The sequence below is a fragment of the Geotrypetes seraphini genome, chromosome 3 (genome assembly GCF_902459505.1).
Source record: "Geotrypetes seraphini chromosome 3, aGeoSer1.1, whole genome shotgun sequence".
Classification (NCBI taxonomy): Eukaryota; Metazoa; Chordata; class Amphibia; order Gymnophiona; family Dermophiidae; genus Geotrypetes; species Geotrypetes seraphini.
The window spans coordinates 118487723-118511169 of NC_047086.1; the positions used below are offsets into that span (position 1 = coordinate 118487723).

The 23447-nt window shown below is 46.7% G+C and overlaps 1 protein-coding gene across 1 annotated transcript in view; it reads right to left on the bottom strand.

Annotated features, from left to right (window-relative positions):
- The window catches only part of LOC117357615 (cysteine-rich venom protein ablomin-like), a 121315-nt gene that overhangs the window by 9002 nt on the left and 88866 nt on the right, over positions 1–23447 (bottom strand). Inside the window, exon 7 of the mRNA XM_033938453.1 lies at positions 18680–18768. Coding sequence (XP_033794344.1) covers positions 18680–18768 — 89 coding nt within the window. The remainder of the gene's footprint in view (positions 1–18679; positions 18769–23447) is intronic.

A 23447-nucleotide genomic window follows, 5' to 3' on the forward strand; every position in this document is an offset into this window, starting at 1 on the left:
GACACTATAGGGTGTTTGTAGATGAAAATATAAGGTTTTTATAAGTTTGCATAGATAATGTGGAGGTACTTAAGAACATAAGAATTGCTGCTGCTGGGTCAGACCAGTGGTCCATCGCGCCCAGCAGTCTGCTCATGCGGCAGCCCCCAGGTCAAAGACCTGTGCCCTAACCGAGACCAGCCCTACATGCATTCGTTCTGGTTCAGCAGGAACTTGTCCAACTTTGTTTTGAATCCATGGAGGGAATTTTCCCTTATAACAGACTCCGGAAGAGCATTCCAGTTCTCTACCACTCTCTGGGTGAAGAAGAACTTCCTTATATTTGTATGGAATCTATCCCCTTTTTAACTTCAGAGAGTGCCCTCTCGTTCTCTCTACCTTGGAGAGAGTGAACAGTGAACAACCTGTCTTTATCTACTAAGTCCATTCCCTTCATTAACTTGAATGTTTTGATCATGTCCCCTCTCAGTCTCCTCTTTTTAAGGGAGAATAGGCCCAGTTTCCCTAATCTCTCACTGTACGGCAACTCCTCTAACCCCTTAATCATTTTAGTCGCTCTTCACTGGACCCTTTCGAGTAGTACCGTGTCCATCGAAGCTCCCCCTTAAAAGGGGAGGGTCCAATGGCGCTCAGATGTTCGGCACGCATCGAAGGTGAGCGCCTTTGCGAAGGGCCTTGAGAAGGGACGAGCCACCACTAAGGAAGAGCAGGAGGAAACCACAGCAGACACAGAGGACATTCAACCAGGCAGACACAACAGGCACAGAATACACACAACCAGGCGGGCACAGAGGACAGTCACAGCAGACACAGAAGATACTGTCACCGGGCCGGTACCTGTGTTTCAATGGGGACCGGTCCACATCCACCTTAGAGCAATCCCTGCGTGCTTCCCTTAAAGGAAGGAAGTCCTGCTGTCTGACATTCACTCATAAGGCATGAAATGACAAGGCAAAAAGAAAAAAAAACAGAGTCAATTCACTTATTCATGCGTTGACCACTTTATTCTGTGGTATGATGCTGGGAGTAACCATACAGTCAGTCCAACCTCCAAGCAACGAAAAATAATCATACAAACAAAAGTAGAACTGACCAAAAGGGGTCTGTTTTCAGCTCTCAGCTACATGCAGCTGATTCAGGTAAGAAAAATAAAACACAAAAAGTGTTGCGGTCTTAGTATTCAGACCAAAGTTCAACACTACTGTTAACACTTCTCACAGTTCTGTGCACAAGCCTTTAAGTTATAATGGCTTGCCCCTCAACCAGCTCAAATGGAGTTGGTGAGGGAAGGGGAGTAAGCGAATCCACCAATTACTTTTCTGTATCACAGAATGCCACTAATGGCCCCACTAACCCAACCTGGATTGACAGTGGATTCTCCCCAACAATTACTCCCCTGATTCCCAAAAGCACAGTGGAAAACAAAGCCAGCTTAACAATGTTGGATCCTGAGAGTTCCAACAAACAACACAAAAAAAAACGTTTTTTTTCCCCTTTTTTTTTTTCCTTTGCTGCACACAAGCAGGGCAGCACAAGTCACTTTAAACTTTTTTTTACCTAAAGAACCATTCCTTAGCAATAGACAGTCAGGTAGAGTATGTTATAACTCCCAAACTACCCAGCCCTGCCACTTAACTTTCCTCCATCAGGATGTCTTCAGGCAGACCGGGAGTTTCCAGATATTTCATAGGTTCTGGCTGTGCTGGCTGGCTGGCAACAGGGTCAGTGTCTGTCTCCTGCATTTCAATGTCTTGGGCTACAGGAGAACAGCCAGGAGAGACCTCTCCCTGGGCTGTCCCAGGGCGAACTGCCTTTCCCCTCTTCAGAGCAGCCTCTAAAGTATTCAGGCGAACACACCCTGCTCTCTGAGGGGGAGGAGCTGCCTGCAAAGTTTGCTTAGTTTTTCTCGGCTTCCTCATTATCTCCTTCAGCTGGGAGTTTGTAGAGGGAGGGAGATCCCTTTGAGGCTGTTCAAGGCTATACTCCTCCCACTCCTCTACTCCCTGGAGATCAGCTACCTGCGATCTAAAGGGGAATATATCTTCTTCCCTATTCTTTACCTCAGGCTTGTCGCATTGGTTAGCCCTTCTCATGGCTGGGCAAGTTTTAGTCAAACCCCAGCCTGGCACAAACCGAGCTCTAAGGCTAGGGGTGTGACATACCCCCATCCTTGGATTTTGCCCGTCCCCAAGCTGAGGAGGGCTTACCTCATCTTCCTGAATTCTGGATAAACTATCTACGTTACTATTAAGTTTACCTGGGCGATGCTCTACCCGGAATCGGAATGTCTGCAGGGCCAAGTACCACCGCGTCAACCTGGCATTATTATTTCTCATTGTGTTTAGCCATTTAAGTGCCGCGTGGTCGGTGACCAGGGTGAACTCTTGCTCCTGCAAATAATGTTCTAGGGTTTGCATCGCCCATTTGGCAGCCAAGCACTCTAGTTCCACTGTCGCATAATTTTTTTCATTGGAATGCAGTTTGCGACTGAGGAACAGAATAGGGTGCTCCACCCCCTTAACTTCTTGGCTCAGTATTGCCCCCAACCCCGTCCCCGAGGCGTCTGTTTGTAGAACCAAAGGTTTCGTGAAATCAATTGCTGCTAGGACAGGGTTGGTACACAATGCCTCTTTCAGGTCCACTATAGCCTGTCTTCCCTCATCCTCCCACCGAAGTTTATCGGGTCGGTTCTTCCTCAGCATATCGGTCAGGATCGCGGCTCTTGTAGAAAAGCTCGGTATGAACCGCCGGTAATAACCCAGCAGTCCCAAAAATCCTCTCAATTGTTTTTTTGAGGTCGGCAAGGGATATTCTTTCACACACCGCACTTTATCTATTATGGGCCGGATCTGCCCTTTCCCCACTACATATCCCAGGTACTTGACCTCGTGCTGTCCTAGATAACACTTCTTGGGATTGATAGTGAACCCTGCCTTCCTAAGGGATTCTAGTACAGCCCTTACGTGCACCAGGTGCTGCGCCCAGTCAGTGGAGAAAATCACAATGTCATCTAAGTAAGCTTCAGCGTACTTATGATGCCCCCTTAACACCTCGTTGATTCCTCTTTGACAATTGGAAGCAGCACCATGAAGTCCGAAGGGCATACGTCTGAACTGGTACAACCCGTGGGGTGTGCTAAAGGCAGTTTTAGGTCTGGCACTTGGAGCAAGAGGAATTTGCCAGTACCCTTTCGTTAAATCTAGGGTGGAAAGGAATTGTGCTTGTCCTAGTCGGTCGAGAAGCTCATCTACCCGAGGCATGGGGAAGGCGTCAAACTGGGAGACTTCGTTAAGTTGGCGAAAATCGATACAGAACCTGGGAGTACCATCGGCCTTAGGTACTTTGACAATAGGGCTGCACCAGGGGCTTTGTGACGGTTCAATCACCCCTAGTGCTAGCATTTCATCAACCAGGCTCTGTACCAATTCTTTCTTGCCCTCAGTAAGTCTATAGGGTTTGACCCGGACTACCTTCCCCGGAGTGGTCACAATTTCGTGGGTAATCACCTCCGTTCGACCCGGTATCGTTGAAAACATGTCCGAGAAGGCCTGTACTAGTGTATCCACCTGGCCTGCCTGTTCATCGGTCAATTCTACCCCTATGTTGACCCCTTCAACCTGACCCATCTCCGCTTTCTGCGGACCTAAATCATCATCATTGTTTTGTTCCGCCATTAAGGCTAGAGTTTCCCTATCATGCCATGGCTTTAGTAAGTTGACATGATAGGTTTGGACTCGATTTTTCTCATCCCTAATCCTATAGTCCACTTGGTTCAACTTTTCTACTATTGTAGCAGGGCCCTTCCATTCCGCCAAGAATTTATGAGGGTCAGTGGGTACCAATATAAGAACTCTATCTCCCACTTTTAACTGGCGTGCCTGGGTTCCTCTATCATAATATCTCTTCTGTCTTTTCCAACCCCACTCTAGGTTATGCTTGCCCAGTTGCGCCACCTGTTCCAGCCTCCTTCGCAACTGAGACAAGTATGAGAGTACGTTTGTCTCCTCTCTTTCCTGTGCGCCCCATTGGTCTTTGACTACATCCAAAATTCCTCTAGGGACCCTTCCAAACAACATTTCAAAGGGGCTTACCCCTAAGGAATCTTGGACTTTTTCACGAGCTGCAAATAGTACCAAAGGGATGAAAAGGTCCCAGTCCCGTTTTTCCTCAATTCCCACCTTCTTTATCATCTGCTTTAACGTTTGATTGAAACGTTCTACCATCCCATTGGCTTGGGGATGGTAGGCCGATGTTTTAAGGTGGCGGATACCAAATCCCTGCCAGAAACTTTCCATGTCTCTGGAGAGGAAATTGCTACCTTGGTCAGTCAAGACCTCCCGAGGGAAACCTACTAAACAAAAAAGGCCCATTATTTCCTTCAGCTGGGAGTTTGTAGAGGGAGGGAGATCCCTTTGAGGCTGTTCAAGGCTATTCTCCTCCCACTCCTCTACTCCCTGGAGATCAGCTACCTGCGATCTAAAGGGGAATATATCTTCTTCCCTATTCTTTACCTCAGGCTTGTCGCATTGATTAGCCCTTCTCATGGCTGGGCAAGTTTTAGTCAAACCCCAGCCTGGCACAAACCGAGCTCTAAGGCTAGGGGTGTGACAATACCCACAGCAGACGGCAAGCGGGCAGCAATGGAAGCGGCAGACAGAAGCAGAATGTTGAGCTACCCAGTTTTCTGCACCGTCTGCCGTATGTATGACTACATCCCCTCTGGGAGGCGGTCCTACATATGCACTCGATGCGGAAAACTGGAGAGCCTGAAGAAGCAAGTCTGACTCCTAGAGGGCAGAATACTGCAGCTGGAGGCACTTCAAGCAGTGGAGGAGGAAGACAGAGATGCAGAGAACATTAAGACGGAGGACACCATCCAGAATGAAGTCCAGGACCTGGAGAACTTCATAGAAGAGGCATACAGGGAGGCCGTGGAAAAATACCAGCAACAGTGGAACTGCCGGGATACACCTTCAGAGAGTGTGGACCACCAGACGGACAGCCACCAGGAAGAAATGGGTGACACAGCAGCAATATCTGGAAACAGCAGAGGGAACCCACAAGAAGATGAATGCCAGGATGAGAGGAGATGGATGGGAATGAAGGACATGGACCTACGGCTGGAGAGATGGATATACACCAGGGACACGGACCTGCGACTGGAGAATCAGGAGAAGATAGAGAGGGCAATAATTGTCATAGGGAACTCTATCATCAGATAAGTCGACAGCCACATAGTAGGAGGAAGACTGGATCAGCTGGTGACCTGCCTACTGGGAGCCAAGTTAGAAGACATTGTGAGTCGTATCAGCAGGATCATCAGCAGTGTGGAAGGAGAAAATACAGCAGTAATGATCCATGTGGGGACGAACAACGTGGGCAACAGAAACTACAACAGAGAAGGACTGAAGGACCAGTTCCAGATGCTAGGAAGGTTGCTGAAGACCAGAACGCAAAGGATAGCATTCTCAGAGATCCTGCCAGTACCTAGGGCAGACGGGAAGAGACAGATGGAACTGCAAGCAGTCAACACGTGGATTAGGGCGCTGGTGTGAGAAAGAAGGATTCCAATTTGTGTGCAACTGGATGACATTCTGGAGGAAGAGCAAGCTATTCAGGAAGGACGGACTCCACCTCAGCAGAGATGGAATGAGGCTACTTGCAAGCAACATCAAGAGAGAAGTTTACAGGCTTTTAAACTAGGAAGAAGGGGAAAGCCGACAGTCGACCGAGAGAGAGTCGATAGTTCGGGAACCGGTATATGCGGAGGATACCGTACAGGAAGATAGAGGGGAAGACTCACTGGATCCAAAGCAAAACAGACCAAAAGGGACACAAGAGGGTAGGACATAGAAACATAGAAATAGACGGCAGATAAGGTCCACAGCCCATCTAGTTTGCCCACCCTAATGACCCTCCCCTACCTTTGCCTAGAGAATAGAGCCCACGTGTCGATCCCATTTGGCCTTAAAATCAGGCACGCTGCTGGCCTCAATCACCTGCAGTGGAAGACTATTCCAACGATCAACCATCCTTTCAGTGAAAAAGAATTTCCTGGTGTCACCTCGTAGTTTCCCGCCTCTGATTTTCCACGGATGCCCTCTTGTTGCCGTGGGTCCCTTGAAAAAGAAGATATCTTCTTCCGCTTCGATGCGGCCCGTGAGATACTTGAACGTCTCGATCATGTCCCCCCTCTCTCTGCGCTCCTCGAGCGAGTATAGCTGCAGTTTGTCTAACCGTTCTTCGTACGGGAGATCTTTGAGTCCCGAGACCATCCGGGTGGCCATTCTCTGAACCGACTCCAATCTCAGCACATCTTTGTGATAATGTGGCCTCCAGAATTGCACACAGTATTCCAGGTGGGGCCTCACCATGGATCTATACAGTGGCATAATGACTTCCGGCTTACGGCTGACGAAACCCCTGCGTATGCAACCTAGGATCTGTCTTGCCTTGGATGAGGCCTGCTCTACCTGACTGGCAGCCTTCATGTCCTCACTGACGATCACCCCCAAGTCCTGTTCTGCTACCGTTCTTGTTAGGATCTCACCGTTAAGGGTATAAGTCTTGTATGGATTATGGTTGCCTAGGTGTATGACTTTGCAAGAAGGGAACAGACTGCAAACTCAAGTGTATGTACACGAATGCAAGGAGCCTTAGAAATAAGATGGGTGGATTAGAAGGATAACATTGACATCATCGGCATCACAGAAACATGGTGGACTGAGGAAAATGTATGGGACACGGTGCTACTGGGATATAAACTATACCGCAGAGACAGACTGACTCAAAAAGGAGGAGGCATTGCCATATACGTCAAAGAGGGAATTGAATCTACTGGAGAGAACATGCCACACCAGACGGATAAATTAGAGTCTCTATGGGTCAAAATTCCAAGAACTAATGGCCCGGAAACTAGGATCGGCATCTACTACCAACCCCCAGGGCAGTCTGAGGAAATTGATGGGGAAATGACGAATGAGATTAAACACAACTGCAAGGAAGGCAATGTAATTATCATGGGTGACTTCAACTCTCCAGGGATAGACTGGAACCAAGGCACCTCAGGCTGCACTAGAGAGACCAAGTTCCTGGATGCTTTAGGCGATTGCTTCCTGGAACAACTTGTCAAGGAAAAAACAAGAGGAAATTCGATTCTGGACTTAATTCTAAATGGACTGCGAGGACCGGCAGAAGATGTAGAAGTAGAAGGAACGTTGGGAAACAGCGATCACAATATGATCCGTTTTGACCTGGATGCAGGGGCGAAACATCGGTCCAGCACGATGGCCACGGCACTGAACTTCTGAAAAGGAAATTCCGATGGGATGAGATGCATGGTGGGGAAGAAGATTAAGAAGAGCATGAACAATGTAAAAACGCTAGAACAAGCTTGGTCCCTTTTTAAGGACACGGTCACCGAGGCGCAAAATCTATATATACCGCATATCAACAAGGGAGCCAAGAAGAAAAAGAACAAAGATCCGGCGTGGATCATTGTAGAAGTAATGGAAGTGATCAGAGACAAAAAAACTTCATTTAAGGAATGGAAAAGGTCAAAAACTGACGAAAACTGGAATAAGCACAAACAACATCAACGCAGGTGCCATAAAGCGGTAAAGGGGGCTAAAAGACACTATGAGGAGAAAATGGCCAAGGAGTCGAAAAACTTTAAGCCGATCTTTCGATATGTTAAGGGGAAACGACCCGAAAAGGTAGCAGTGGGACCATTGGATGACCAAGGGATAAAGGGAGCACTAAAGGAGGACAAAGCAATCCCCGACAAACAACACATTTTTTTCATTTGTATTTACTGAAGAGGATATACACAGCATACCGGAACCCATCAGGCTATATACTGGAAACGAAAACGGGAAACTGATAGGTTTAACGGTCAGTCTAGAAGAGGTATGCAGGCAGATTGATAGACTTAAGAGCAATAAATCCTCGGGACCAGACGGTATCCATCCGAGGATCATCAATGAACTGAAAGGGACTATAGCTGAACTGCTTCAACTAATAGCCAATCTGTCGATCAAATCGAAAAAGATTCTGGAGGACTGGAAGGTGGTGAATGTTACACCGATCTTCAAAAAAGATTTGAGGGGAAACCAGGGAAACTACAGACTGGTGAGTCTGACCTCGGTACCAGGAAAGATAGTGGAGGTGCTGATAAAGGACCGCATCATTGATCACCTTGATGGACACGGTATTATGAGGACCAGCTAGCACGGTTTCAGCAAAGTCAGATCTTATTTGACAAACTTGCTGCAATTCTTCGAGGGAGTAAACAGGCAGATAGACATGGGCGACCCGGTTGACATTTTATATCTGGATTTTCGGAAGGTATTTGACAAGGTTCCACATGAACAACTACTTCGGAAAATTGCGAGCCATGGAATCGAGGGTGAAATATTCATGTGGACTAAAAACTGGCTGGAGCATAGGAAACAGAGTTGGGGTAAATGGACAATACTCAGACTGGAAGAAACATAGAAACATAGAACATAAAACATGGAACATGACGGCAGAAAAGGGCCACGGCACCAGTGGGGTGCCGCAAGGCTCAGTGCTTGGACCCGTGCTCTTCAACATCTTTATAAGTGATCTGGACATAGGTACGATGAGTGAGGTGATTAAATTTGCGGACGATATGAAGTTGTTAACAGTAGTGAAGATGCAGGGGGATTGCGAAGATCTGCAACGTGACATAATCAGGCTCGAGGAATGGGCATCGACATGGCAGATGAGGTTCAACGTGGATAAGTGTAAAGTGATGCATATCGGTAAGAAAAATCTCATGCATGAATACAGGATGTCTGGGGCGGTACTTGGAGAGACCTCCCAGGAAAAGGACTTGGGAGTTCTGATGGACAAGTCAATGAAGCCGTTCGCGTAATGTGCGGTGGCGGCGCAAAAGGCGAAAAGAATGCTAGGAATGATAAAAAAGGGGATCATGAACAGATCAGAGAAGGTTATCATGCCGCTGTACCGGGCCATGGTGCACCCTCATCTGGAGTACTGTGTCCAGCACTGGTCACCGTGCATGAAGGACACGGTACTTCTCGAAAGGGTCCAGAGTTGAGCAACTAAGATGGTTACGGGGCTGGAGGGGATGCCGTACAGCGAAAGATTAGAAAAACTCGCCCTTTTCTCCCTAGAACAGAGGAGATTGAGAGGACATGAGCGAAACATTCAAGGTACTGAAGGGAATAGATTTGGTGGAAAAGGACAGGTTGTTCACTCTCTCCAAGGTAGGGAGAACGAGAGGGCACTCTAAAATTGAAAGGGGATAGATTTCTTACGAACGTGAGGAAGTTCTTCTCACCCAGAGAGTGGTAGAAAACCGGAACGCTTTTCAAGAGTCTGTCATAGAGGAAAACACCCTCCAGGGATTCAAGACCAAGCTCTACAAGTTCCTGCTGAACCGGAATGTACACAGGTAAGGCTAGTCTCATGGCGCTGGTCTTTGACCAGAGGGCCGCTGCTGAGCGGACTGCTGGGCACGATGGACCACTGGTCTGACCCAGCAGTGGCAATTCTTATGTTTTTATGTTCTTATGTACCGTGTCCAGTGTTGGACGAAGTATTCCAGGTAAGTGCATATCATTGCCTGGTACAGCGACAGGATAATCTTTTCCGATCTGTTCGTGATCCCCTTCTTAATCATTCTTAGCATTCTGTTTGCCCTTTTCACCACTGCTGCACATTGCGCAGATGGCTTCATTGACTTATCAACCAGTCCTTCCAAGTCTCTTTCCTGGGAGGTCTCTCCAAGTACCGCCCCGGACATTTTGTATTCGTGTATGGGATTTTTGATACCGACATGCATTACCTTACACTTATCCACGTTGAACCTCATTTGCCATGTCGCTGCCCATTTCTCGAGCATGGTTATGTCACATTCCAGATCTCCATAATCCTCATGCATCTTCACTTCTCTGAATAACTTCGTATCGTCTGCAAATTTAATCACCTCACTCATCGTACCCATTTCCAGATCATTTATGAATATGTTGAAGAGCATGGGACCAATCATCAAGCTCTGCAGCTCTGGTGATGTTCTTTCAGTCTGAGTATTGACCATTTATCCCCACTCTCTGTTTCCAGTGGCGTACCAAGGGGGGAGCAGGGGGGAGGCGGTATGCTCCGGGTGTACAGCTTGGGGGTGGTGCACAGCCGGGCAGTGATTGGCTGGCCCAGAACGTCCTCTCCGACGTCAGAATTGACTTCGGAAAGACTTGTCGGCGGGGGAGGTAGGATTGTAGCACACGGGCTGGGGGAAAGGAAGGGGAAAGGCGCTTTTTTTTCCCACGGCAGGGAGGGCAGGATGTAGCCAGGCAAGCTGGCTGGCTTTAGCGAGGGAGGGAGATAGGTAGACAGACAGGCTGGCCAAAATCTGGAAGGTAGTGGGGGGGACATAAGGAGGCACTAGGGGCACTATGGACACAGGACGGAGGCACTGGGGGCACAATGGACACGGGACGGAGGCACTGGGGCACTAAGGACACAGGATGGGGGCACTGGGGGCCCCATGGACATGAAATGGAGGCACTGGGGTCACCATGGACACGGGATGGAGGCACTGGGGGCACTAAGGACACAGGATGGGAGACTGGGGGCACTATGGACACGGGACGGAGGCACTGGGGGCACTATGGACAAGGGACGGAGGCACTGGGGGCACTATAGACACGAGAAGAAGGCTCTGGGGGCACCATGTACATGGGACGGAGGCACTGTGGACACGGGAAGAAGGCACTGGGGGCACTAAGGACACAGGACGGGGGCACTATGGACACAGGACGGAGGCACTAAGGACATGGGAAGGGGGCACTGGGGCCTTATGGACACAGGAAGGAGGCACTGGGGGCACTATGGACACAGGAAGGAGGCACTGGGGGCACTATAGACACGGGAAGGACGCACTGGGGCATTATGGACACGGGACAGAGGCTCTGGGGACACTATGGACATGGGACGGAGGCACTGGGGGAACTAAGGACATGGGAAGGATGGAGGGAGGGAATAGAAAGGGACAATTGTTGGGCCTGAGTGCAGAAAGAAAGAAATGAAAGAAAGGATACACAGTCAATTAATAGATGTCACCTTTTGATGAAAAAAATAAATGGTCACATTACCTCTGACTTACTTTCGCTGCAGCAGAGTCGGCAGCCGTGCTGAGGTACAGGAAGGTCCCGCACTGACTCGTCTGCCAGCTCTGCTCCGGAAGAAGTAACTTACGTCGGAGGGGTGAACCCGGCAGACGCAGTCATTGCGGGACTTTGCCACAACTCCCTGCGTCTGCCGGTCCACCCCCTTCGACGTAACTTACTTCTTCTGGAGCAGAGTCAGCAGACGAGTCATTGCGAGACCTTCCAGCATGTGGCTGCTGAGTCCGCTCCAGAGCAAGTACGTCAGAGTGGGGTGGACTGGTAGCCGGCAGCTACAATCATCGTAGGACCTTGCTGCATGAAGTTAGAGAAAGGAGCAGGATTGCTGGAATGGAAGAGTGGTGGAGGGAAAGAAAGGGGGCAGGGTGGTATGGAAGGGTGGTGCTGATAGAATTGATGTACAGAGAAATGAGACAGACATAAGGGGGAAGGATATTGGAGGGAGAGAAAGGGGCAGATGCTGATTGAAGAGGGGTGGATGGTGAGAGAATGGGCAGACATTGGATGGTAGTGGGGAGCCTATGCTGGATGGAAGTGCAGATGGGAGAGATAAGGGAGCAATTGCAGGAAGGAAATGGGAGGAGAGAAAGAGGGGAGAAGACGCTGGATGGAAGTGGACAGAGAGAGAGGAGAAAGAGGGTACATGATGGAAGGAGGAGATAAATAAAAGGAGAGCACATGATGGGGAGAAAAGGATTGAGTTAGGGAAACACTGGAGGGGTGAGGGAAAGAGGTGTCAAGCTTTAGGTAGACAGTAAAAAGGACATTGATGAGAGGGTAGTAAGAACGTAATCTAGACAGATGCAGAAAAGGAAAATGAGGGAAAAAAGGGAAAGGGATTGCAGAGGAGAGGTGTGGGAGAGGGAAGGAGAGGAGAGAGATGTCAGACCAATGGGGGTGAAAGGAGAGATGGAAGGGGGAGGCATACAGTTTTTGGAAGGGGCATAGAAGGAGAGAAGTTGCCATATAGGGGAAGAGAGACTGCAGAAGTGGATGGAAGGAAGAGAGTCACAAGAAGATGAGGAAAGCAGAAACCACAGAAGACAAAGGTAGGAAAAAATTTTGTATTTATTTATTGCTTTAGGAGACATGTGTCACTGTTTCTGTGGTGTTGCACTGTATGCAGAGTCCAGCTTCTTACTGGTTCAATTTAACCTTTGTCTATGTATTTCTATTTTATCCCCCCTTTTACAAAACTGTGAAGCGTTTTTTAGCGCTAGCCGTGGTGGTAGCAGCTCTGATGCTCAGAATTCTATGAGCGTCAGAGCTGTTACCACCATGGCTAAAATTCACACTACAGTTTTGTAAAAGGGGGAGGGGTTAGTTTGTGATGACATATTCCATACTAGGCGAAGATGTTTTCTGTGTTCTGTGTGTTCGAAAGACATGTTTTTTTGTTAGGATTGACTGCAGGATTGACTTGTACTAGTTTGGCTTGTTTAGTTTTACAATGGGTGTATTGATGTTGTACTTCTCACTGCAGTATGTAAGATGCTGTCTTTTCCTAGGTACTCTTGTGTGATATGTGGCTTGTTACTAAAAATCATGTTTTTCTTACAGATGGGGGGGGGTGTCAAAAAATGATGAGCCTCGGGTGTCACATATGCTAGGTACACCACTGTCTGTTTCTTATCCGCTAACCAGTTTTTAACCCACATGAGTATTTGCCCCTCTATTCCATGGTGCGGAACCTTGTCGAACGTCTTCTGAAAATCCAGATATACAATGTCGACCGGGTCACCCTTGTCTATCTGCCTGTTTATCCCCTCGAAACAGTGCAGAAAGTTTGCCGCAACTGGAAATGCTGCACCAGGAATGGAACCTCAGATACTTCCTGTGGTCTGGAAAAATGGGAATGTGGTGACACCCCTCTGCCAGATCCAAGGAGGCTAGAAACTCTCCCACAGCCGACAAGGCAATCACCAAGCGCACTGTCTCCATGAGGAAGCAGGACACTCGCAACGTTGCAATCTTCAGAGCCTCTCTTTGGAATGATGAAGTAAATTAAGCATCTCCCAGAGCCTGAGTCTTCCTCTGGGATGGGCTCTATAGCTGCAACAGCCAGTAATCTGTGGACTGTGGCATGTACCCAAGCCGCCTTCTCAGGGTGGCCAACTAGGGAATCCAGGAAATACTCGAGCAGAGGAAAGAAAAACTCTAGTTTGTAGATGTCCCGGAGGACCTCCAAGACCCAACGGTCGGAAATAATGGCCTGCCACTCGGCCAGAATGGCTGACAACCACCTCCCTATATGTGGGAGGGGAGGCACCAGCTTTCTTCGCAGGCACCGCCAGACAAACCCCCCATGGGCAGCTGGCACCAAGAACTGCTGAACTGCAATCTGGTAGATGAGGAGGGCCGCTGGCCAACTGGGGGTCCTTAGTAAGGACAAGAACGCCTAAAGGGATGAAAATTAAGAGTGCCCTGAACCCCTGGAAAGGCGGGACCTAGTAACAGGTAAAAACTTAGGTCTGCATTCCTACACACTGGCTATAAGGGCTTCCAACCCCTGACCAAACAAAAATTGACCCTAGAAGGGCAACTGGCTCAAGGTCACCTTAGAGCAGTGTTCTCAAACTCGCGGCCTGGGACTACATGCAGCCCACCAGGTACTATTTTGAGGCCTTCGGTATGTTTATCATAATTGCAAAAGTAAAATAAAACAGTTTCTTGATCATATGTCTCTTTAGCTATAAATAACAATATTATTATTAAGACTTAGCCATTAACTATTTTTTTCTGAGACCCTCCAAGTACCTACAAATCCAAAATGTGGCCCTACAAAGGGTTTAAGTTTGAGACCACTGCCTTAGAGGACTAATCACCAGACCACAGACAGATCCACAGCATCCTGTGAGCCAAGATAGAATAGGCGGACATATTAAAGACAACCTTCAACATGTCATACAGGGCATCAGCCATATAATCCACACCCGAGACCAGGAAATCCAGATCCCAGAGTACAACAGTATCAGGATCATGGTGAAGCTAGGATTGGCATGTCCTGGCCATGAAGGAAGAGGCCGACGCCGCCTTTAAGCCAGCAGCCGCTGGGTCAAAAAGGTGCTTAAGGAGGAAATCTACAAGCCAGCCCTGGACATCTTTCAGGACCCCCCCCCCCCCCCGGCACTGTGGAAATAAGTAGCCATGTTACATTTAGGAACATAATTATAAATAGTTTGAGTAGACATTGCATTACATTAGTGACTTCTATTCCGCCTGTACCTTGCAGTTCTAAGCGGATTACAGTATAAGATAGCTGGACATTTCCAGGAAGTTACAATTTACAGTAAAAGATTGCTGGACATTTCCAGGAAGACATGAGTTTAATATAAAATAATGGGGAATTGATTATGTTGTATTTATTTATAAGAGAGTCAGCTTATGTTTATTATCCCTGAGGAAGACCTGCTGAGGGTTGAAACGTCCAAAAAAGGAAAGGGCGTCAGGAGACGCCATCAGCGTTGATGGTGGCAGGATCCACCAAATCTTAAGATAAGTGTTGCCTTTCAACTTGAATCAGAAGTTTCTTCATATGATTCATAATGTTTTTTAAAGAAAATATTTATAGATATTGTAAAAATCTTTTGAAAACTTAAAAATAAATTAACCGATTATAAGTAAAGAAATAAAGATTCAATAGGTATTCAATAGAGATTGGTAGGAGGTGGTGGACATAAATGATTATAACTTGGAATTATAGAACTTGGAATTATATATATCATAATAGATTCTGAAGATTGATATCTGTATAATTTATGATATGTCCACCATAAGTTTAATTACTCAGAAAGGAAATAATAAATACAATAATTGAGGCACACAAAACAGTGAATATTAGGAATTAATAAATAAACAGTTTATTTGTTATTATAACATTTGAATTAGTTTAAAAAATCATTGCAATTTGTTCTTTTTGACCATCCAACAGTGGTCAACACATGTCACAAGTACTTGGCCACATCCCAAAGAGTAAAACAGATTTTATGCTGCTTGTCCGAGGAATAAGCAGTGAATTTTTCCAAGTCCATCTTGTCTGATGGACTTGTTTTGAGGAAACTATCCAAACCTTTTACCACATTCTCTGGCAACAAATTCCAGAGTTTAATTTAATAAGTGGGCAGAAACGTATCTGGCGCATTTGCAAAATAATACTTGAGATCTAGCTAAGTACTTGGGACCTGGGTTGGCCACTGTTGGAAACAGGATATTGGGCTTCATGGACCTTTGGTCTGTTCCAGAGTGCAATTCTTATGTTCTTATCTTTAAGCACAGCTTTTGTGCACATGCCCAAGCAGACCAGGATGTGAAGCACACTTGGAACTTTTCTTTAAACCTTTAAATTTATGCTTTTCAATATTTTTTTCACTTGAAAGGCTTATATTTAAGCACTTAAAACAGGCCCCAATGTGTGCTTTCCGAGTTTGCTTGATCTTGCACATATTAGTTTTTCACTCCCAGCACTTGGGTGAGGCGGGGGGGGGGGGGATTTATGAAAGGGAGTTAAGTGTATTAGCACACGCAATTGCATTAACGCATGATAATTGCTAAAGACATACATTATATTCCTATTGGCATCTTTAGCAGTTAGTGCATGCTAATGCATTAGCATGCGCTAACATGCTTAAAGCCCTTTTATGAGTTCTCTCCTAAGGGAGGAAGGGGGAGGGTAAGGGATAGTTGTGGGGGGAGGGGGGGTCAGTGGTGCGGGGTGGCGCGGGGGGTCCAGGACTAGGTATTTGGTGGGGATATTTGGCAAGGCAGGAGGGAGTAGGCATCCCTCCTGCCATTTTCGCTGCCATGGAGGGGTCGTGGTGTTGGTTGTGGGGAAGACGTTGGGGAGGGCTATCAACGCGGGGGGCTTTTTTCTTTATTTTTTTTAAATGGGGCAGATCGTGCGTGTGTAACACATATACAACATCTGTGCCATTAAAAAAAAGAAGAAGCCCTAACAGCAGTGACAGGAGGCTGCTACCTCTATCACTGCTGTTAGGGCTCTGCACATGTGTCAATTGCTCACTGAGCAATCGATCTGTTGGGTTTGCATGCAAATGATTTGCACCTCTGTGCAAATCATTTGTATGCAAACTTGGTAGCGCATTGACTGCTCATCCAAAATTAGCCAGAGAATCGGCCAACAGCGATCCAGTCGGTATTACCAATTATCTTTAATGCATCCAGGCCTAAGAGGCTTGCATGGGCTTCTTTCCGCTTCAGAAATAAAGTGGCAGATTGTAAGTCTCCCAAATTTAGAAATCCACTCTTTAAAAACCCAAATGCTGGCTCTGAGTTGGCATTTAGTTTCCAGTGGAAAGAGCAATTTTTGCTTGTGTACTTTTCTTTGAGCATTGAGAAGGAATAGCAAATGACCTTATTTACATCCATTTGACTACATTTCAGTACAATTTGTGCTAATCTGCAGTGCACACATTGTTTCCTGTGCTACAGATTTCTGAGCATTCTGACTCTGGTTCTATAAATGGCATCTAAAAATTAGGTGACGAGGAATGTGGCACATAGTGGCTGTCAATCTTTGGTTAAGCACCATTTACAGAATTGCTCCTATAGGGGGCCTAAATTGGACTTAGGCACAGGTAGGCATCAAAACTTTACACAGCCCCTATTTTTGCCAGGGTTTTCTTGACCTAAACATTAGCACCTAAGTCCAATTTAGGCATCTACACTGAAAACACACTCAAGATCTGCTAACAATTCACCCTTAACCAAGCACACTTTCTAGTAGTTGCCTCAGGATAAGCGTCTACCTGAAATCTGTAGGCACCTAACTAGCAATTAATTTTAATTTATGCTAATTATTTAGTCAATTAAGCTTGTTATTAGTGCCAATTAAGCTAATTAAAAAATGAAGTTAGGTGTCTAACTTTAGCTGTCTTTTATAGAATCTGGGCCTCTGTGCACGTTAATGCTGGCACTAGTCTGGTGCTAATTGCCTCTAATGCAAGCACTAAGGGCTCCTTTTATCATGGCGCGCTACAGGGGTTAGCACATTGGACATTTCATCACGTGCTAACCCCCGCGGCAAGCCTAAAAACTAATGCCTCGTCAATGGAGGCATTAGCGACTAGAGCGTCAGGCGGTTGAACGTGCAGTATTCCACGCGTTAACTACCTACCGCACCTTGATAAAAGGACCCCTAAGTTTTGAGCATCAGCCCATCAGGGTTAAAGCGTGGCTGCCAAATACATTGACTAAGGCAATCTCACTTCTATTTGACTACCGTATTTTCACGCAGATAACGCGCACCCGTGTAAAACACGCACACGGGTATAGCGCGCAGAAACCACGATTTTATGTACAAAAAATTTTGTATACCGCGCTCATGGGTATAACGCGCATGCTGCCCGACTGTCCTTTCGCCCGCCCTGACTCTCCTCTGGCCACCCCGACTCTCCTTTCGCCCTCCAACGACCGCCCCCCCCAAGAACCTCTGACCGCCCCCCAGCCAACCCGCGACCCCCCTGGCCGACCCCCACGACACCCCCACCCGCCTTCCCCGTACCTTTGTGTAGTTGGGACAGACGGGAGCCAAACCCGCCTGTCCGGCAGGCAGCCAACGACGGAATGAGGCCGGATTGGCCCATCCGTCCCAAAGCTCCGCCTACTGGTGGGGCCTAAGGCGCGTGGGCCAATCAGAATAGGCCCTGGAGCCTTAGGTCCCACCTGGGGGCGCGGCCTGAGGCACATGGTCGGGTTGGGCCTTAGGCCCCACCAGTAGGCGGAGCTTTGGGACGGATGGGCCAATCCGGCCTCATTCCGTCGTTGGCTGCCTGCCGGATAGGCGGGTTTGGCTCCCGTCTGTCCGGCCAACTACCAAAGGTACGGGGAAGGGGGGTGGGGGTGTCGTGGGGGTCGGCCAGGGGGGTCACGGGTCGGCTGGGGGGGCGGTCGGAGGTTCTTGGGGGGGGCGGTCGTTGGAGGGAGGGGGGTTTGCGTCGAGGGCAGGAGGGCCTGGGATCCCTCCTGCCTGTAATGTAGTGCGGGGTGGGGGTAGGGGGTCGCCGTGGCCAGGAGGGTTTGGGCTCCCTCTTGGCCCGATATTGTCGGGGAGTTGGGGAGTCGGCCGGGCAAGAGGGCTTGGGCTCCCTCTTGCTGCGATCGTGGATGCGGGTGCGGGTGGGAGCGCGTACGAGCGGTCGTTCGGGGTGGGGGTGCGAGCGGTCCTGCTGGGGGGGGTGAATCGGGCGTCGGGCGGGGTGGGAACTATGTAAAAAAAATTTTGTATACCGCGCTCACGCGTATAACGCGCGAGGGGTATGCGCGGTATGTAAAAACACGTATAACGCGCGCGTTATATGCGTGAAAATACGGTAAGTTCTATGGATTTTTAAGAAACAGAATGGTACAATAGTCACTTGAGAACAACTAGAAAGGTTCAAACAGATAAAATAAATTTCATATAAAAGTAAAATGAACTAAATAGGTGATAGTAATCCATCCAAGAAAAATATGGTTCCCTTGATGGAAAACACTGGCGGGAAACTTACGGCATAGTCCAGAGTCACAAGCATTAGGACAATCAGCACATTGTGTCCCATTCTTGTAAGGTGTGTATAAACGGTTAATCTCATTTCCGCTGAAAGGTTAAACCATAAATGCAATGTTAAAGGGGCTATATTATGCAATGTTTTTTTTTTAAAACTTTATCAATACAAAACAAAAAATACATATTAGACATATTTTCAAGGGTGTTCTAAATGTCAAACAAACTCTTGACTGATATCATCTTAAACTAGCATAAATGCCCCTTCCCACATCTGTTAAGTGACAGACGTAGTCTGATTGTACACTGTTTTTATATTCAAAGATTTTTAATTATCTTTGGAAATTGTTGTACCGTTTATATTAGGGGTATACATGGCAAAAATGTCAGTTTTTTGTGGTGGTCAATTCAATCATGTGCTGTTTGGCTTTGGATTCTGAATTAAATTCTATTATTGCAGATCTTATAGGACCACTACTTAAATGTAAATTAGACACAATTTTGGATGAGGGGAATCTAAGGGATCCTAGTCAACATGGATTCACTAGGGGTAGGTCATGCCAATCCAATCTTATCAGCTTCTTTGATTGGGTAACAGGAAAGCTAGACTCGGGAGAGTCTCTGGACATAGTGTACTTGGAATTCAGAAAGGCCTTTGACAGCGTCCCACATCATAGACTATTAAATAAGATGAAATCGATGGGGTTAGGTGAGACACTAATTGCATGGGTCAATGACTGGCTGAGTGGAAGACGTCAGAATGTGGTGGTCAACGGCACCCTCTCTGAGACATCGGAGGTGACCAGCGGAGTGCCACAGGGCTCGGTCCTGGGTCCACTCCTTTTTAACATCTTCATAAGGAACTTGACCCAAGGGCTTCAGGGTAAAGTAACACTATTCGCCGATGACGCCAAACTATGAAATATAGTAAGTGAAAGCAATCTGCAGGATAGTATGACACAGGATCTGCTTACGTTGGAAAACTGGTCCTCGACATGGCAGCTGGGCTTCAACACTAAGAAATGTAAGGTTATGCATCTCGGCAGCAGAAATCCATGCAAACCTTACACCTTAAATGGAGAAACACTAGCTAGGACTTCAGAAGAAAGAGACTTGGGAGTAATTATCAGTGCAGACATGAAGGCCGCCAAACAAGTAGAGAAGGCCTCATCCAAGGCAAGGCAACTTATGGGATGTATCAATAGAAGCTTCGTTAGCCGCAAACCTGAAGTCATAATGCCACTGTACAGAACCATGGTGAGACCTCATCTGGAATACTGTGTGCAATTCTGGAGGCCACATTACCGTAAAGACGTGCTTAGAGTTGAGTCGGTTCAGCGGATGGCCACTAGGATGATCTCGGGGCTCAAGGGTCTCTCGTACGAAGAAAGACTAAATAAATTGCAGCTTTACACTCTAGAGGAACACAGGGAAAGGGGGGACATGATTGAGACATTTAAATACATCACGGGACGTGTCGAGGTGGAAGAAGACATCTTCTTTCTCAAAGGACCCTCGGTCACAAGGGGTCACAAGGGGGCATCCGCTCAAACTCAGAGGAGGGAAATTTGATAGTGACGTAAGGAAGTATTTCTTCACAGAAAGGGTTGTAGATCACTGGAACAAGCTTCCAGTGCAGGTGATCAAGGCCACCAGCGTGCTTGACTTTAAGAATAAATGGGACGTCCTAGTGGGATCCCTACGAGGGTCGAGTTAAGGAACTAGATCATTAGTACTCAGACTTAATGGGATGGGTCAGTAGAGTGGGCAGACTTGATGGGCTATAGCCCTTTTCTGCCGTCATCTTTCTATGTTTCTATGTTTCATAACAGTAAATAGGGAAAGCAATTTTGCAATTTGTGATTAAACTTGCTTGCTAGTCAAGTCATCAACATAGCATAACATAAATCTTTATTTATATACCGCAAAAGCCTTTCCGTTCGAGGCAGTTTACAAAAGAGTTAGGCTGAGTAGAATCAGTGAGTTACATGAATATGCAGACTGATAAATAGAGGTTTACAATGTGGTAAGAAAGAGTGGCATGAAGATCCCATTGAACCAAAAGAAGAGCAAAGGGCAGTAGCATAGCGAGGGTGAGTGAGGCTGAGGCAGTGGCGCCCCTCCCTGCCCTCTTCTTCGCCCTCCCTGCTCCTTCCCGCCCCCGCCCCCCTCCGCCACACGTGTGCCCCCTTTCCCCATACCTCATTCATTTTCCCATTGCAAGCAGCATTACAAACTTACTACCCATATCATGTCAGTTCTCCCTCTGAGATCACTTCCTAGGCAAGGGACCCGGAAGTGACATCAGAGGAGCTAACACCGATGCAGGCAGCAAGTTCATGATGCTGCTCATGCCAGGAAAATTAAAGAGGTACGAGGGAAGGAGCGCATGCATGCGGCAGAGGGGTCAAGAAGGAGCAGGGGATGAGTGGCAGTGCCCCCACCAAGATAGCACCCGGGGCAGACTGCCCCTACCCTCTTTACTTCACCACTGGCAAACAGGGCTTCCAGTGGCATTTTTTTTTAAGTTTAGGTTTAGCTCAGATGACTACATATACAGTATATAGAAACATAGAAATATGATGGCAGATAAAGGCCAAATAGCCTATCTAGTCTGCCTATCTACAGTAACCATTATCTCTTTCTCTCTGAGAGGTCCCATGTGCCTATCCCAGGCCTTCATGAATTCAGACACAGTCTCCATTTCCACCACCTCTTCTGGAAGACTGTTCCATGCATCTACCACCCTTTCCATAAAAAAGTATTTCCTCAGATTACTCCGGAGCCTATCACCTCTTAACTTCATCCTATGCCCTCTCATTGCAGAGTTTTCTTTCAAATGAAAGAGACTCGACTCATGCACATTTATATTACGCAGGTATTTAAACGTTTCTATCATATCTCCCCTCTCCCGCCTTTCCTACAAAGTATACAGATTGAGATCTTTAAGTCTGTCCCCATACGCCTTATCACGAAGACCACGCACCATTTTAGTAGCCATCCTCTGGACAGACTCTATCATTTTTATATCTTTTTGACAGTGTGGCCTTCAGAATTGTACACAATATTCTAAATGTGGTCTCACCAGAGTCTTATACAGAGGCATCAATATCTCCTTTTTCCTATTGGCCACACCTCTCCCTTTGCAACCTAGCATCCTTCTAGTTTTCGCCAGCAGCTTTTCAACCTCTTTGGTCACTTTAAGATCATCACATACAATCACACCCAAGTCCCGCTCTTCCGTCATGCACATAAGTTCTTCACCCCTAAACTGTACAGTTCCCTCGGGTTTTTGCAGCCCAAATGCATGATCTTGCATTTCTTAGTATTAAATTTTAGCTGCCAAATTTGAGACCATTCTTCAAGCTTCGCCAGATCTTTCTTCAAGTTATTCACACCATCCCGCATGTCTACTCTATTGCAGGTTTTGGTATCATCCGCAAAGAGGCAAATCTTACCCGACAACCCTTCAGCAATATCATTTATAAAAATGTATGTATAAAGCGAGAGAAAAAAATCCATGATGTGTGTACATATTACACTGTCAGAGTTTTGGGATTTGATACAAACCTTTCTGTGATACAATCAAAGCAATGTACATTTATTATATGCTGCAATCAGCTCAGCGGCCATGTTTATTTGAAATCTAGTTAGACACTAAAATATAAGTTGGGTATGTCCTAGGACATTGCAGGAAAGTTAACGCCCTAGACTCCACCAAAAATATATAAACCTCAAATCAAAATTTTTAAGATAAGGAGCACCCTCAGCGTGAGTTTGAAAGCTTTACAGAGCGACTCAAAGAGCAGCTCTAGTGCTTAGAATAGCAAAGCCAGCAAACACTGAGCAGAGATTACCACTCATTGCCTGCCGCACACCATCATCTGGGTCTCCTGTGTGCTTTAAAGTGCAAATTAAGTGCAAACAATGTCAATAAATAAATATTTTCCTGACCTACATTTCAAGTGTCTATCACAGCCTTAGGTAAACACATAGGGACAATTAAGCTTGCTCAAGGCGACTTATGGGCAAAACCATGTCCATGCCCAGCCTTGGGTGAGATTAAGTGTCCCAACTGCATTTCACTGCACCCGCGACAGTGTAGGCAGGTTGTTGTTTTTTTAAAAAAAACTGTGCATCCCAATTGACTGGTTAGACAGTGGTAGGATGCCTACCGCCACCTAAAATCGGGACGCCATTGGTGCCTAAGCATTCTTTGGTGCTGGTAGGCACTGAATCCTTAGGCACATTGCCATTTAGATTAGGGTTTCCTTGGCCTGAGTGCGCCTACCAACTCCTAAGTCAATCCATACCCAAATTCCGCCCCAAATCTACCCTGAATTTGCCCAACTACTCCAGGCTTAATCAAAACAAAGTAGAAGGGGAGACTTATTGAGAACAATGGGAGCTCAAAGAGAAATGTCCAAACTTAATAAAGTGTACACTTAAAATGTGTACACTAAAAGCATCTGTCGTGTGTGCAGTGAAATGCGTTGGGACACTTAATCTCTTTAAAACTTGAAATAAGTGTTTTACACATTTTTTGAATATGTTTATCATCTAAGAATTGCATCTTCAAGAAAAACAAATTATTAATAATTATGTGATGATTGGATGGAGAGGCTATATATGGGGACTATTCTCTGGGTATGGTCTCCAGGTCTCTGAGCATATTGTCTTTTTTGAATAATCTATGAAAAGTATACATGAACCTTTGTATATGGTGCACACATGAGAGAGTTTTTTTCACTTTATTAAGTTTCAACTGCTCC